General features: G+C 43.1%; 1 protein-coding gene across 5 annotated transcripts in view; it reads left to right on the forward strand.

The window, feature by feature from the left end:
• Positions 1-14,882, forward strand: part of LOC149318178 (E3 ubiquitin-protein ligase TRIP12) — a 140,946-nt gene that overhangs the window by 31,033 nt on the left and 95,031 nt on the right. For all 5 annotated transcript variants that reach the window (XM_089509148.1, XM_089509151.1, XM_089509152.1 and 2 more), the window contains exons 3-4: positions 10,601-10,726; positions 11,690-12,498. In XM_089509148.1, the coding sequence (XP_089365274.1) occupies positions 10,601-10,726; positions 11,690-12,498 (935 nt within the window). The remainder of the gene's footprint in view (positions 1-10,600; positions 10,727-11,689; positions 12,499-14,882) is intronic.

Genomic DNA, 14,882 nt, shown 5'->3' on the forward strand with positions numbered 1-14,882 from the left:
AGCTGGGCCTGCCTTTTCACTCCCTCAAGGTCGGATGATGACAGTTGCCATGGAGGGAGGGCTCTTCTTCTTCAGGTCAGATGATGTTGGGCCTGCCTTTTCACTCACTCCAGGCTGGATGATGACAGTTGGCAAGGAGAGAAGGCTCTTCTTCAGGCCTGATGGAGCTAACCCTGCCTTTCCACTCACTCTCAAGCCAGATGATGACAGTTGGCATGGAGGGAAGGCTCTTCTTCTTGAGGCTAGCCCTGATGGAGTTGGGCCTGCCTTTTCACTCCTTCCATACATTGGAAAGGACTTGAAGGCACACAGCGACAACACCACAAAACCTTGTCAGTTCTCTCCCCTGGGGGCTGTGTTGCTACCCAGCACTCTCCTTCCCTGAGCTGGCCTTCTGCTGTCCCTTGGTACCTGAAAGCGGGCGGTGACCTCCTCCTTGTGGCAGGGCTCTGTGCGGTCAGGGTGGACCTGAAGGGAAGCCTTGTAGTACCCACGCCGAATTTCCTCAGCTGAGGCCCTGCATCTCACCCCCAGCGACTGGTAGAGGTCAGAGATCCCCAGGGAGACCTGGCACTCCAACAATAGACCCATTAGGTTTAGGTTGATGACCAGTTGGTGGCGTTCTTATCTTGTGCTTAGGATTTAGCCTAGTAGAACTGGCGGTGGGCTTTTCCCTCCTCTTTTTTGTTTTTTTGCGCCTTCATCTGATTAGAGGGAAGGAAGTGTTTCTCCACAATGGGGATTGGGTCCCTGGAGGAACTGGAAGCAGGAGGGGAGGAGGAGGATTCCCTGCTGTGGGGTCCATAAGGGGCCTATCCTGGGGCTCTCTGTACAGTGTGCCCTTCCCTTATGCGGGGTTCCATTCCAGACCCCCCTGCGTAAGGGAAGAAACGCGGATGCTCAAGCCCCATTCAAATAAATTGTTTCTTTCCAGCGTGCGCCTCCCTCCCTTCCGTCGCAGCTTCCAGTGTATGCTGGAAGCCTTATAAAACGTGCCCGTGTATAAAGTGGGTGCATTGTATTAGTACTGAGGCAGTGTATTGGCACAGCGAGTCTGGGGTTTTGCTGTGCTTGAGAAGCCCAAGTAGGAGGAGGAAGGAAGAGGCTGGGGAGGAGATGGCAGCCGCCTGCATGGATATCAAGGAGGCAGTTCAGTTGGCCTGGGTCTGGGAGAGAACTAGAACTGGTGTATTCACACACCTTTGAGAAGCTTCTGAAGATGCCATCCTTTCCCAGTCCCAGAGAAGATGTTCACAGCAGGGTGTGGGGGAGCATGGAGATGAGAGATATCCTTCCTCTGACTATTCCAAACGGGCTCCTGCTGGTCCTCCAGTTGTTGTTGGGTCCCATCCTGCAGTATGAGGGTGATCCGGTCCTCATGTTCAGAGTGCCCCAACATGCCAGGGTTTTCCTCTACTTTCCCCTGCTTCAACATAATGCAGTCTAGTCTAGCTGCTATCTGTCTGATAGGAAAGGAGAAAAAAAGAGAGTGACAGAGGGTTGTCTTTTTTGGAGAAGAGAAGCGGTCAGAGAAAGGAGGACAAAGAAGTCCAATGTGCGCACAGGCAGGAACCCATTGCCTGCTGCTTTTTCCACCGCCAGACATGCCCCTGCATGCCTGCCTGCTTTATGGCTGTCCTGTGAGATGCTGTCACAAAATGACACATGCTCCTCAGGAAATGGAGAAAGGCAGCCTCTCTCTTTATCACAGGAATAGGAAAAAAGTGAACACCCCCCTTGCAATACGGTAGTAGTTCCAGTTGCTGTGTGTGCCTTCAAGTTGTTGCCACAAACCTACTCTATGGTTTTCTTGGCATGTTACTGACTCAGCTGCCTTGGAAACTGGGACATGCAGCTCCAACCAGCTGGGACATTTGTACAAGCTTCAAAACCAGGACTGCCCCACTTCTTTGGGGACAAATGGTAACCCTATATATACAACTGATTTAAGATGTTTGACTTGGCATTTGTTGACCATAATTAACTTGTAGGGAAAGTCACATTTAGATTTGTTGCCTAGCTAGACAATAGGGTTTCTAGATGTCTTAGAGAGTCCGTAATAAATTGGCATGTCTATTGTTTTTAGTGATTGATTTGGAACAAATGTTTAAATATGGTCCTGTATATGAGTAAAGAATGTGATTATTAGTTGGATTGTTCATAAGATAGAACTGTTTTTCATGGAAAAGTGGGGAATGATATCTCTACTTCTTTCATATCACTTCGAATCTCCTGAGATTCAGTATTTTTAAAGCATATTTCATTCCAGAATAAACTGATAACAGTTGATTTTGGCAGAACTGAATTGCAAATTGTGTTTCATGCAGATTGTTGGAATGACTTAAGAATGAATTGAATACATAAATACAATACAGAGCAAGTAATCATTCCCCATCCTTTGCAGTTGCTCAATATCTTGTTCTGCTCATGCTGGCTTTTGCCGTGATATTGGCCTCTTCTGAAGGAAACTGTGTTCGTTCGTGCTGTAGCCTTTTAAGCACACATATGGTCTAGTGTGGGACTTAGAGTCTAAAAAGTTATCCAGATTCAGTCCAAAAAAAAAAAAAATTAACCGTATATAGTGTGAGACTCCTTTCTCTCCCCTGGTAAAAATCTCTTGTTGACAGCCTTCATGGGAAATCATGTGTTGGCAAAACATGGCATAGCTATAAAATTTGAGTCTGCTTTAAATGTCTTTTGGGAGCCGCTTCCCTAGATAGATCTGGGTACACTACAAGCAGAACCAAAGAGGACAAATCCAACTACTTCACTCTTGCAATTAAATTAACTTTCTCTACTTGATCTTTCAGAGATGCTGTTGAGAAATACTATGAGTAATTACTAATGTACAACAGAATGATTTAAAAATTGTACTCTTAGGTTTTCCCACACTTCTTTGGCACGGAACAGATGGACCAAATGAAGCGGTTTCTGGCTGCTTTGGAGGAGTGACGTTCAAACGATGCATGTCTCCAAAGCAGCTGGAAGCTGCACCAAAGCCGCACTCTGGTCCTTTGGTCCACAGCAAAAAGGAGCCAGGATAATCCAGCTCCTGGTGGCCCTATGTATGCAGCTGTGCAGTTGGGGGGAGCAGAGTTGGGCTGCTTTTTCACGCTTCTCTGCTCTGGCCCAGTGTCATATTGACATAGGTGCTTTACAGACCACCCAAAAGGGTGGTCTGCCGCCACCCTTGTTTGCTGCGCGAGGGATCCACAGCAGACAAACCGCGCGGCTCCCCCGCGCAGCAAAAAAGCCTCAAAAAGCAGCTTCTTTTTCTGGCACTGTTATGACGCTGCAAGGCGCCAATGGCGCACTTGCAGCATCAAGGCGCTGTGACGTGCGGACGCTAGGCGTCCGTCATGTCAAAATGGCGGCACCCATGAGTATAGGGCGCCACCATTTTTACGCCCTCGTTACGTGCGAGGGGCAAGGAGCGTCAGGAAGCGTCGCCTCTCGTGCATAATGACGGCGGCCAAAAGGCCCTGTCTATAAAGCGCCATAGTCAGCTTGTTCCTGAATACTTGTGAAGTTGTGAACATTGTGCATGGATATTCTCTTCATGAGAAAGCTTCCTGCTTCCACTGCAACCACATTATTTTGGTTCTTCAGTTAAGACTACTGTGCTAAAATGGTGTCCCTTATATAAAATGGCAAAATCAAAGAGTAGGAAGAATGTTTCACACCTAGGTTGTTAAATTGTCATAATATTTTATATCTCCTTCAGGCTCTATAAATCCCCTTGAGGACCTACAAGATTTCATTAAAAGCAAATGCATTAGAATCTTAAAAGAACATTATAAATGTAAACACCTTGCAGAATAAAAGTCACACCAAGATTTTAAAAGCCCAGGAAAATAAAAAGACATTTTTGTTAGTTGTGACTTATGGATTTAGAATTTTGACATCTATTTTGATTATTTTTGTTTGAAATATTAACCATAATGTCTTTGAGCAAGTATTCAGTGGCACGTGCCTACTAAAAGTGGTCTGTACTAGAACAAATACCGTATATACTCATGTATAAGTCGAGGGACAAAATTTTGGATTTTGATATGACCCGTGGTTAAGTTGAGGGTACAATTTAGGGGCATGTAACAGATGATGTAAATGACAAAGCCCCCCTCATGCACACATGCTGTCCTTGCAAAATACTATCAGAGCAGTTTCCCCCCTCCCTGGGAAAGAGAGAGACATACACACACTCTCTCTCCTTGTAAAAAAAAGCAATCAGGGCTCTTTCCCTCCTTTCCCAGGGAGCAGGGGAACAGCCCCAATTGCTTTTTGTGAGCCATGTGCATGTGTGTATGCCTTCCTCTTTACCAGGGAGCAGGGAAAGAACCCTGATTGCTTTTGCAAGGCCTGCGTGTCTCCCTCTTATTCCTTTTCCAGAGAGGAGGGGGAAAAAAGCAATGGGGCTCTTTCCCTGCTCCATGGGGAAAAGGGAGACATGCACACACCCCTTGCAAAAAGCAATGGGGACTCTTTCCCTCCCCAGGAAAAAGGGACACACACACACACACACACCTTGTAAAAAGCAATGGGGACTCTTTCTCTCCCTGGGAAAAAGGGAGACACACATACGTTCCTTGCATTGGGGCTTTTTCCCTGCTCCCTGGGAAAAGGAGACACACACACCTTGTAGGGACTCTTTCCCTTTCTGGGAAAGAGGGAGACAACACACACACATGAGCACCTTGCAAAAGCAATCGGGGCTCTTTCCAGTGTTGCCAACAAGCCTCGGAGATAATTCCCGGAAATGTTTGTCCAAAACCCGCTGAATCCCCCAGATCACACGGAATATTCAGTCACAATTCCCGGAAAATTCCCATAATGTTAAAACGGCAGATGTTTTGCAAATAAACGTAAACATAATTGAATAAAAATAATTGTAACTTATTTTAACTCTCAAAATCACCATTGAACCAAAAAAAAAGAATCTTTCAGCCCTTTTAAGATATTTATTTTGACATGAAGGGGGTTCAGGAAGCTTTGTGCCAAATAGAAATGTGTTCGGATGCAACCGCACTGCAGAAATAAATCCAGTTTGACACCCTTTTAATTGCCATGGCTCAGTGCTAGGGTATCCTGGGAATTCTAGTTTTCGGAGACATTTAACCTTCTCTCTCAGCAAACTCTGATGTGACAACAAACTACAATTCCCAGGATTTCATAGCACTGGGCCATGGCAGTAAAAACGGTATGAAACTGGATTGTCTCTGGAGTCTGGAGTGAAGATGCAGCCTGAGTTGGGTCCAAGACACACTGCAGAAATAATCCAGTTTGAGACTGCTTTAACTGCCCTGGCTCAGTGCTAGGGAACCCTGGGAATTGTAGTTTTGTGAGAAAGAGCTCTGGTGCCACAATGAACTACAATTCCCATGCATCTGAAGAAATACGCTTAAGTCTAGGAAAGCTCATGCTGCCAACTTTTCTTTCAGTGAGACTCAAAGGTGCTACAAGATCTCTCTATCATCATCACCATTATTATCATTATTAAATCCAAATACAGCTGAAGAACTGGACTTAAATTGGCAACACTGATATCCTGTAGACTCATTCTCTAGGGCTGTGATATAGAAGCGTGGAGGCAATTCCCTTGTTCAGCCAGGGAATCCTGGGAATTGTAGTTTCTTGTGACATGTTGAGACACTGCTTTTACCGGCAGCCAGGGCTCCATGCATGAAATTCTGGGCTTGGTGGTTTGTTGTGCCCAGAATCCAATCATCGCAGGGAGCCTTGCAGTTAGAAGCAGTGCCAAACTGGATTATTTCTGCAGTATGGATGGCAATGGAAAAGGGAACGAAAAGAGAGCCACAAAACAAAATTCTGGGAAGACAGGGCAGGGATGCCAACTGACCAGGTGCTCTGCCCATGCTCAGAGGCATATTTAATCACTACACACACACTCAGGGACATCACATTCACATCACACAACCCAAATGGTCCTCACAGTACAACAACGACCCTGAGAGGTAGGCTTGGGGCACTCTGCCCAAGCTCAGGAATTCATAAATTCAAATGTCACTCTAAGGCACACACAGAAGTCCACAACATCAAGCCATGATACCATGATCAAGTATTGCCTTTGTGTGCCTTAAAACTTATTTCTTACTTGGAAATCCAAGGCAATTGGGATTAAGCCAGCCAAGATCCCTCACTCCCTGCCTCTCTCTCTCCAGCACTGCAGCCACTGTGCTTTGCCCCTGGAGCCTGAGAATGCCTGGGGGGGGGGGGCAATCACTGTCCTCTCTCTGATTGGCTGAACTATTCCTCCAAACAGTTGGGGTTGGTTGGGCTTGCTCCGTCCTGGCTCTCAGAGGGAGTCATTAGAGAGAGAGAGAGAGAGAGAGAGAGAGAGAGAGTTTTTTCTCCAGCCCAGGGTTGGTTGCTCTGCAGCTGTCTCAGGCTGGAGCTGAAATGGGCCAAAGTTGCTGAAAAGGCACTGAAAAAGAGCCAGGCGCGAAAATCACACGAAAAGCTCTGAAAAGTCCCCGTTTTCGCGTGAAAGTCACGAAATTGGCAACACTGGCTCTTTCCCTCTTCTCCGGGAAAGGAGGAACTCACAAACTCTTCTTGGCTGAGCAGCAGCAGGGGAAGAAAGGCGAATGGTGTGTTGGGCGGATCTTTCTCAGCACTATTACCGTATTGACCCTTTATAAGCCGAGTCAGAATTCTGAGCTCAGGTTTTTAGCATAATTTTTTCGACATATAGGCAAGTATATATGGTAGTCATTTTTCATTTATTCCAAAGAGATTTTAGTATTAACCAGTTCTGCTTTTAGTTGTTTCAGGCAGGAAACTCCACAGATGTGTTCACCTGCATTTCTAAGGACTTCTGTGGCTACAGGGGCAGGCTGTGATTTGTAACCAAGTTATCACTTAATTTTAGTCTCCAGCAGAGAGATCAGAGTTGTTCTTTTAATATGAGTCAGACAAGTCCAGTTATGTAAAATCCATACTATTCACAACACTTCTAAAGGCCATTATTACCATTTATTATGACAGTCGGCTCTTGCTATCTAACGTGGTTTGGTTCCACGTCCCCCATAGACAACAAAATCCGTAAATGCTTAGGTTGCATTATATATAATGGTGTAGTAAAATGGTGTCCCTTATATAAAATGGCAAAATCAATTTTTGAATTTTTTAAAAAATATTTTCAAACAGTGGATAGTTGAATTGGTGGATGCAAAATCCATTAATACGGAGGGCTGACTGTTGTTTATTAATTAAATGTTTATATTTTGCCTTCTGTCTGAAATTCTTGGGTGGCATAGAGTAAAACCAATCTAGCAAATTTAAAACAGTACAAATATTAACCATTTTAAAAGACGAAAACCATATTAAAGAGTTTTAACAGCTTAAAACAGCTTAAAACCAATTTTAACCATGTACGGCTATGTTCATATTAGGGGATGTGTAAAATCAGTTAGGCCCCAGAAGCTTTAAAGAAGAGCCATATTTTCACTTAGGGCCTGAAAGATAATGCTGATACCAATTGGACCTCCAAGGGGATGGTGCTCCATAACTGGGTTGTCACAGCAGAGAAGGGCCTCTTCTCATTATGGAGTGGTCTCATTATGCAGTGGTGAGATGAAAAGGACCATAGATACAATCACTCCTACTTGCCTAATCAGTCATGTACTGTGCATTCTGATTTAAAGGTTTAGTTTAAAGAAGTAGTCTGTAGAGAAGTTACTATATTGCCCTGACTGATTGGGCACACAGAAATGCTCCCCCAGAAGACCTGAAACCTCAGATAATGCAAGGAGGAGGGGAATCCTTGAAGAATTAAAGTCCCAGGCTGTTTCAGAACTGTTGTTGCATGGTTTTTGTATGACATTCCAGCCAGAAGTCTAGCTGGTGCATCTTAAAGTAGCTGCAGTGTCTTGAATCATCTTCAAGGGCAGCCCTATGTAGTATTGCAATTGTATAATTAAGAAAGTGCAAATGCAGGTTTAATTTACAGTTGAACATTAAGAAAGCAAAAATAATGACCACTAATGAGTTACACAATATTTAATTATATAATGGAGACAAGATGAATACTGGTGGTACCTAACAGCTTAACGGTCATGGGAGTGAAGAGTAATGCAGCAGTGTGTCTGCCTCACCTGGCAGATTGGAGTTGGAGCATTGTTAACACAGTACCTTCTACTCCAGTCTGACAGAGCTGGTCCAGTAAAACACCATGATCAATGGTATCAAAAGCTATTAAGAGATCCAGGAAGATGAGCAGGGTAGCATTCCCCTTAAAGTAGCATATCAGTCAGTAAAATTAAGACCGTTTCTGTGTCATGCCTTGGCCTGAAAAAGACTGAAATGTGTCTGAATAATGTTTCCTCCAAAAACACTTGAAGTTGCCCAGCCACCACATGCTCAAGCACTTTTCTCCAAAAGAGGATATTTGCAATAAGACAGTGGTTGTCACATACCTCTGGGTCCAAGAAATTTCTTTTGAGGAGCAGGTAAAGCACCACATCTTTCAAGGTAGCAGACATCTCCCCCTGACACTGTGAGGCATTTAAAATTTATTGGACCCACCTAATCAGTTAACCTCTACTATATTTAACCAGCTTTAATAGGCAAGTCTCAGTGTAGTGGGCCAAACTGATTCAAGCATCTTGTCCATATTACCACACCTGAACACCTGGAACTAATCTCAAGAAAGCTGACCAGATGGAGCACTGGACACACATCCATAGGCTCTGAAATAAGTATTGGGTCAGGTTCTGCATTAATGCCAGCAACTTTCTCCTCAAAGTGCTTAGCAAATTTGTCATAGCAGGCAACTGAATGTTCAACTCCTTGCCTCTTTGAGCATGATTTCACTAAGCTATTTATAACCCTTGAGTGGCATGTTGAGGATAAAACAAGGCATAGTAAGATTTTATTTATTTATTTTGCTGGCTTCATTGGTGTATAATAGTTACAGTGAAGAGTCTTGATGGATTTATGCTCCCATTTGCTCTGTGAACCACACCATCTTCACTCTAGCCATCATCCAGCCTCTGTCATTGTCTGTAGGTCTTCTATAAACCAAAGTGAATTCCAGGCTGCACAGCACATGATTGATTAGGCAAGTAGGAGTGATTGTATCAGTGGTCCTTTTCATCTCCATTCCGCAATGAGACCAGAGTCCCAAATGAATTGCCACTTATCAGCTGAAAAATCCTCAAGAGCATTCAGGAATCCTTCAGATTCCATAAATCTTTGAGGGGAGACTATTTTATAATTCTTTCACCCCTGCAGGGTGGATCTGCTAACAGCAAACTGTAGGATGCATGCACCAGGTTTGGGTTCTGTATCAAACCATCATGCTTTGAACTAAAACCAGTGATTCTAAATTCCAGATATACTGTATAGCAAGATAAGTAGCGTATTCTCTCAGGGTCAAATTTGAAATGATGCAGTATGGTTGACTAGGTTTGTGTTGAAATGGTCACAGTTTCTCTATCAGATTTAATTCAGGTACTGACAGGGATTGCAAAAATATTGAGTAAAGTATTTCACATGGCCAGGTCATATCAAATATTTCCTCTGCAGAATTAGGAAGGAGATGGTCTCTGGTTGCTGATCATATTATTGCCTCGACACATCCCCTTCAGCATTATGTTTACAGAATATATGGCAGATTGTGCCTCTACTTTATCTATGCACATCTCTTAAACTTCTGGATAGTATGGGCACAGTGTCTGTTCTCTCCCCGCCCATCTCTCCACGCTCCATTTAATTACAAGGGGAAAATAGGTAAACTATTACTAATCAGATATTCATTTGTTCTTAGTCTGAATTAACTTGTTCTCACTTTTACTTCTAGATGAATATTTCCTAAAACATTGGGCATATTCATAGGCAATGATAGGCCGTAATTTTCTAGAATGCCAGTTTTTCAGCTGGTGGGCATCATCACAGAAGACAGACTTCTCTTGAATTGGGGGATGGGTGTGGGGGTTGACTGTGGACTACAGCATAGGGACACTGCAGCCTATCCCACCCCCCTCCCCTATTTCCATTTTTTTTAAAAAGGTGTTCAGCCATTCCAAGATACTTTGTGATGTTTGGAATTGTTGGGCCCCCAAACCCCACCCCCCCATGGAAACAAAAAGTAAGAAAAGGAACAGGAGATTGACTGGAAATCGCTTCCAGTTTTATAATCTTCTCTCTTTTTTTAAATGGCTAGGTAAAGCCTTAAAGATTCAAGTAGCTGAAAGTTGGCCTCCGAAATTTCTGCATTTATTTATTTCTGTACTGAAGCAACTAATCTTAACAGAGACTGAATAACAAAAAATTAAGCACCTAGCTGCTCACTTGCTCTTAAATAGTTGACTGAGTGTTGTTCTGAGGAAGAAAGAACTCTGTTTAACATTAAAGATTTGAACAGTGGGTGACCAGGAAACCCTTTTTAACACATTCTTGATATATAATTTCTGGGGAGAGAATTGGTATCTGACATATTATTTTTCCCTTAATTCTTTTAGTAAGCTTGGTGAAAAGCTTGGGACGTATAAAAAATCCAATGTGTAAATACCTTTGTATGCATTTCTTTTTTTATTCCATTTTTATTAATAGCATTATGTTTTTTACTTTCTGCTGACAGATCACATTCAGGGCAGGCAAAACATAAGGCTCAAAGCCCTACTGAAAGTAGAAAATCCATATCAAAGGCACACAAAGTGCAGTCCAGTACTACCCCTGAACAGCCCAAGGGACACTTTTCTAAAAGGTAATAGTTTTTTTATACTTATGAATTCTCAAATGTAGCTTCAACAATATATGTTGCAATTTTCACATTATTAGAAAACATCTTGGTACCATTTAGCCCTGTTTGCTTAAGTCAGTAGTTTCCAACCTTTGGTCCCCCATTTGTTTTGGACCTCAGGTCCCAGAAGCCCCAGCTAATTTGGCCCATACTCAGGATTTATGGGAATGGAAGTCCAAAACCATCTGAAGGATCAAGGGTTGGGTATCATTGGCCAAATCACCAACTTGTTTTTTACGCATCTGGGCCAATTCCGTATATTCAAATTACAGTGTACCATGGTAGAAGCTTGGCATTATTTGCTCTCAGCAAAATGAAATTTTTCATTAGGGTGACAATATACTTGACAGTCTAAAAAGTAACAAAAGCATTGCAATGGAGGATAGGTCCTGATTTTTTAGCTTGCAGGAGTTGAATATCTGAATCATATCCTTTTTGTATATTTCCTGGAAAAACCAGTTTGTCTATTTATTGGTATCAGTTATGTCTTTAATTAGCTGTCAGCTCATAGCTCTCCTTCCATGTTTATCTTCATGACAGCCCTGTGAGGTAGGTCAAGCCAGGAGAGAGACTGATCCAAGTTTTTAAACTGAATGCATTAATGCATTTTTTAAATTAATGCAATTGTGACATGAGCATTTTTTGTTGTTCAGTATATCTTAGCATTGAGCATATTAGTAATACAGGCTTTTGTAAACATTTTCATCATCACTGCTTAAAAATTTTCCTCATTCATTATTAAAATCTGATTTGAAACTTTATTGTGAAAGCCAATTCTTATAACAGAAAAGCAGTATTCATTTCTTTTCTTTGAAAATTGTGACTTAAGTAGGTGTGTGATTTGTTGTATTTTTTTGAGGGGAATGCTTTTCTTGTTAAGTAGTAATAACTTTTTTCTTTTTTTTTTTCTTTTTTTGGCCTTCTCAGAGGCTGTACCTCATCTGCTATTATAATTCCACAACAAGAGGCTCTGGAAACAGAAAGTGCTTTGGAGCGACAAAAACCCGGGCAGGTGCCTAAAAAAGACAGTCCTCGAGGAGTTAAACGCAGTGCTAGCCCAGATTACAACCAGACAAATTCTCCTAGCCCTGCCAAAAAAACCAAAGCACTTCAGCACGCTGATTCTTCCTCAGACTTGGAAAGAAACAAGCCACAAACAAAGTCTAAGAAAAGACAATTGCATCAAGAGCAGGAGTCAAAGTCTTCACAATTGCCATCAACAAGCAAAGCTCATACCAGAAAGGGTGGAGCTACTGGTAGCTCCCGAAGCCAGAAACGGAAAAGGACAGAGACCTCACCTATTGTAAAGAGTCGTCCAGCAGCTGAATCGACGGGCAGTGAAGAGAAACCAGCAAAACCCACCAAGCTGGCTTCAAAATCAGCGAGCTCAGCCAAAGCTGGGTGTAGCACCATCACAGATTCCTCCTCTTCAGCTTCAACATCATCTTCTTCTTCTGTTGTTGCTTCTGCATCATCTGGTATTCCTCAGGGTGCCAGAGTGAAACAGGGAAAAGACCAGAGTAAGGCCAGGCGTTCCAGATCTGCATCTAGCCCCAGCCCACGGAGGAGTAGCAGGGATAAAGAACAGAATAAAATAGGTGGCTCTTCAAAGTTTGATTGGGCTGCTCGTTTCAACCCCAAGGTCAGCCTGCCTAAAACAAAACTGTCTCTACCAGGGTCTTCTAAGCCGGAGGCATCAAAACCTGGGCCTTCAGGATTACAGGCCAAACTAGCAAGTGAGTTGCTGAAAATGTTACTTGTATAGGAACATGAAAACTGACCTTTTGTAATATGCTAATTTGGCAGGATCTTTATGAATCCGCATAAAAAGTAATCTGTTAGAGATAATCACTGGGAGTAAGTTTGGACAATTACTATAGCTAAGGAAAAAGTATTTTTACTACTTCAGGCCATAGATGGGGAGGTTGCATGCTTCCCTGTGGAGTGTGTGTGTGTGGATGGATGGATGGAGGGGTACTCAGTATTACAGTCGTCCCTCCACATTCTCCTGGGTTAGGGCAACAAGACCCTTGCGAACATGGAAAATCTGCGAATAATCCACCCACCTTCCCTCCAAGACCTGGGACAGCTGTCTGAGGCATGGCAGGGGTCAGGAGGGAGCTTGCCCAGCTCTTCCCCCGCCCTCCCCCTCTTTTAACTGGCTCTGAGAGCCAGTTAAAGGCATGGGATGGGGAGGGAAAAGAACAGGCATGCACCTGCTTCGCTCTTTCCCTGCCCATCCTGTGCCTTTAACTGACTCTGGGAGCCAGTTAAAGTGACAAGAGGGTGAGGGAAAGTGGTACAAGTGTGCACTCTTCCTGGCTGGTCTCTCCCTTCTGGGTTTTTTTTCTCCCACGGTAAAAGACTGAGGGGGAAGAGGAGTGTTGGTCACTGACCTTAACATTGACGAATAATCAAAACCGCAAATGTTAAATCCGCGAATGCAGAGGGAGAACTGTAGTTGAGAGCATTCTGACTAACCACTTAGAAATGTTAGCTTTCTGAATCTAAAAAGGTTTCCTTCCTTCCTTGTATTAGTCTTTCATAGTATACAATTCAAGGTAGGAAGGCTATGGCCCTTTAGATGTTGTTGGACTGCAACTTTGGTCAGCTTTTGCCAGCATAGTCAGTGATAAGGGTTGATGGGAGTTGCAGTTAAATAACACCTACATTGCTACACGTTCGCCATCCTGATTTAAATATTGGATATACTTTATAATATGGACTGTAAAAAGGGCAATCTACCACTGTATTTACTGGGATTACAAAATCACCACAGTTCATTTCTCATTGTATAATGGGACAAAAATCAGTTAGATTAGCTACAGATTGAGTTCCACAATGTTGGTATAAGCAGAAGGATTGTGGAGCATGCTGCTATTCAAAGTGGTGTTCCATGGAGTGGTGCTGGTCCATGAGCTTCAGACCTCTTGTGAGTTTCCAGAAGAGAGGAAGAAACTAAACAGTTGTAGTCAGTGGACACAACTATGGTAATGATCCCTGGCACATTGAGGAAAAACATTGCTGGCCCCTTTTTTAGATTGGTTGAAACACGCTGGTGTAATATAACCACCATGTAACTATATGAGTAGAAATCTACACTTCACAAGTATGATGCAGGATCCCAGCCTTTATAAGGGTTCCTTATTTGTCCACTGAAACATTTATGAAGAGCCAATCCACTTTCCCTGTAGTAAATTTATCATAGTAGAAGAGCAGTGATTTGTTAGCGTACAGCTTTCAAAGCTACTAAATTGAAAAGTATGGCAGAATGTAACTTCAGAATATTCAGATGTACAGTGTGCCCGCGTTATATGTGGGCACGCTTTACGCAGACTTGAGCATACGCGCACAAGTTGCGGGGAGTGTGCAGGGCGCAAGGGGCGGCGCCTCCCATTCAAATGAATCGGGCGCAGGCCTGTGGCGCCCCGCACACTCCCGCGCTGCTGTGCACGAGCCCCATTCAAATGAATGGGGCTTGAGCATAGGTGGAATTTGCCTTACGCGGGGGGGGGGGGGTCCGGAACAGATCCCCGCGTAAGGCAAGGGCTCACTGTATATAGTTCAGGTAATTTAAACCAATTACACATTTTGTTGCATTATTCCATCAACATTAATCAGTGAACTTTCTTGTTTAGGAATATAAAATTGGAATGAAAACCATTCTCTACCATTGAATTGGTTTTTTAAAATACTTTTTAAAAATGTGACTTCATTAAAATCAGGTTTTAACTTTGTAATTCATATATTTTTATCAACACACATTGCACTAAATGCTAATGTTCTGGACAAACTCTCCTAGTAGTTCTGTGTGTATGGTAAACAGGATGGGATATAAGACAGAACTCAGAGGGAGCTCCATAGGTGAATGACCATGGTGGTGAGAAAGAGTCTATCACTGCCATCTTCTCAAGTAAAACAGTGCACTCAAATCTTATTCCAAAGGCAAATACATGGTCAACAGTTTGAAAGCTGCCATGAAATGAAAATGTTTCTTTATGTAATAAACTAAACCTTTATGACATCCAGAAACCGAAATCCATAACCACTGTGCTGTGAAGTCTGTGAGATCAGCTACCAGAAAGGTCTCCCAATTCCCTCCACCTGGGCACACCCTAAC

The sequence above is a fragment of the Sceloporus occidentalis genome, unplaced genomic scaffold, assembly GCF_023333645.1.
Source record: "Sceloporus occidentalis isolate IW3139 unplaced genomic scaffold, rSceOcc1.0.p SCAF_2, whole genome shotgun sequence".
Taxonomy (NCBI): domain Eukaryota; kingdom Metazoa; phylum Chordata; class Lepidosauria; order Squamata; family Phrynosomatidae; genus Sceloporus; species Sceloporus occidentalis.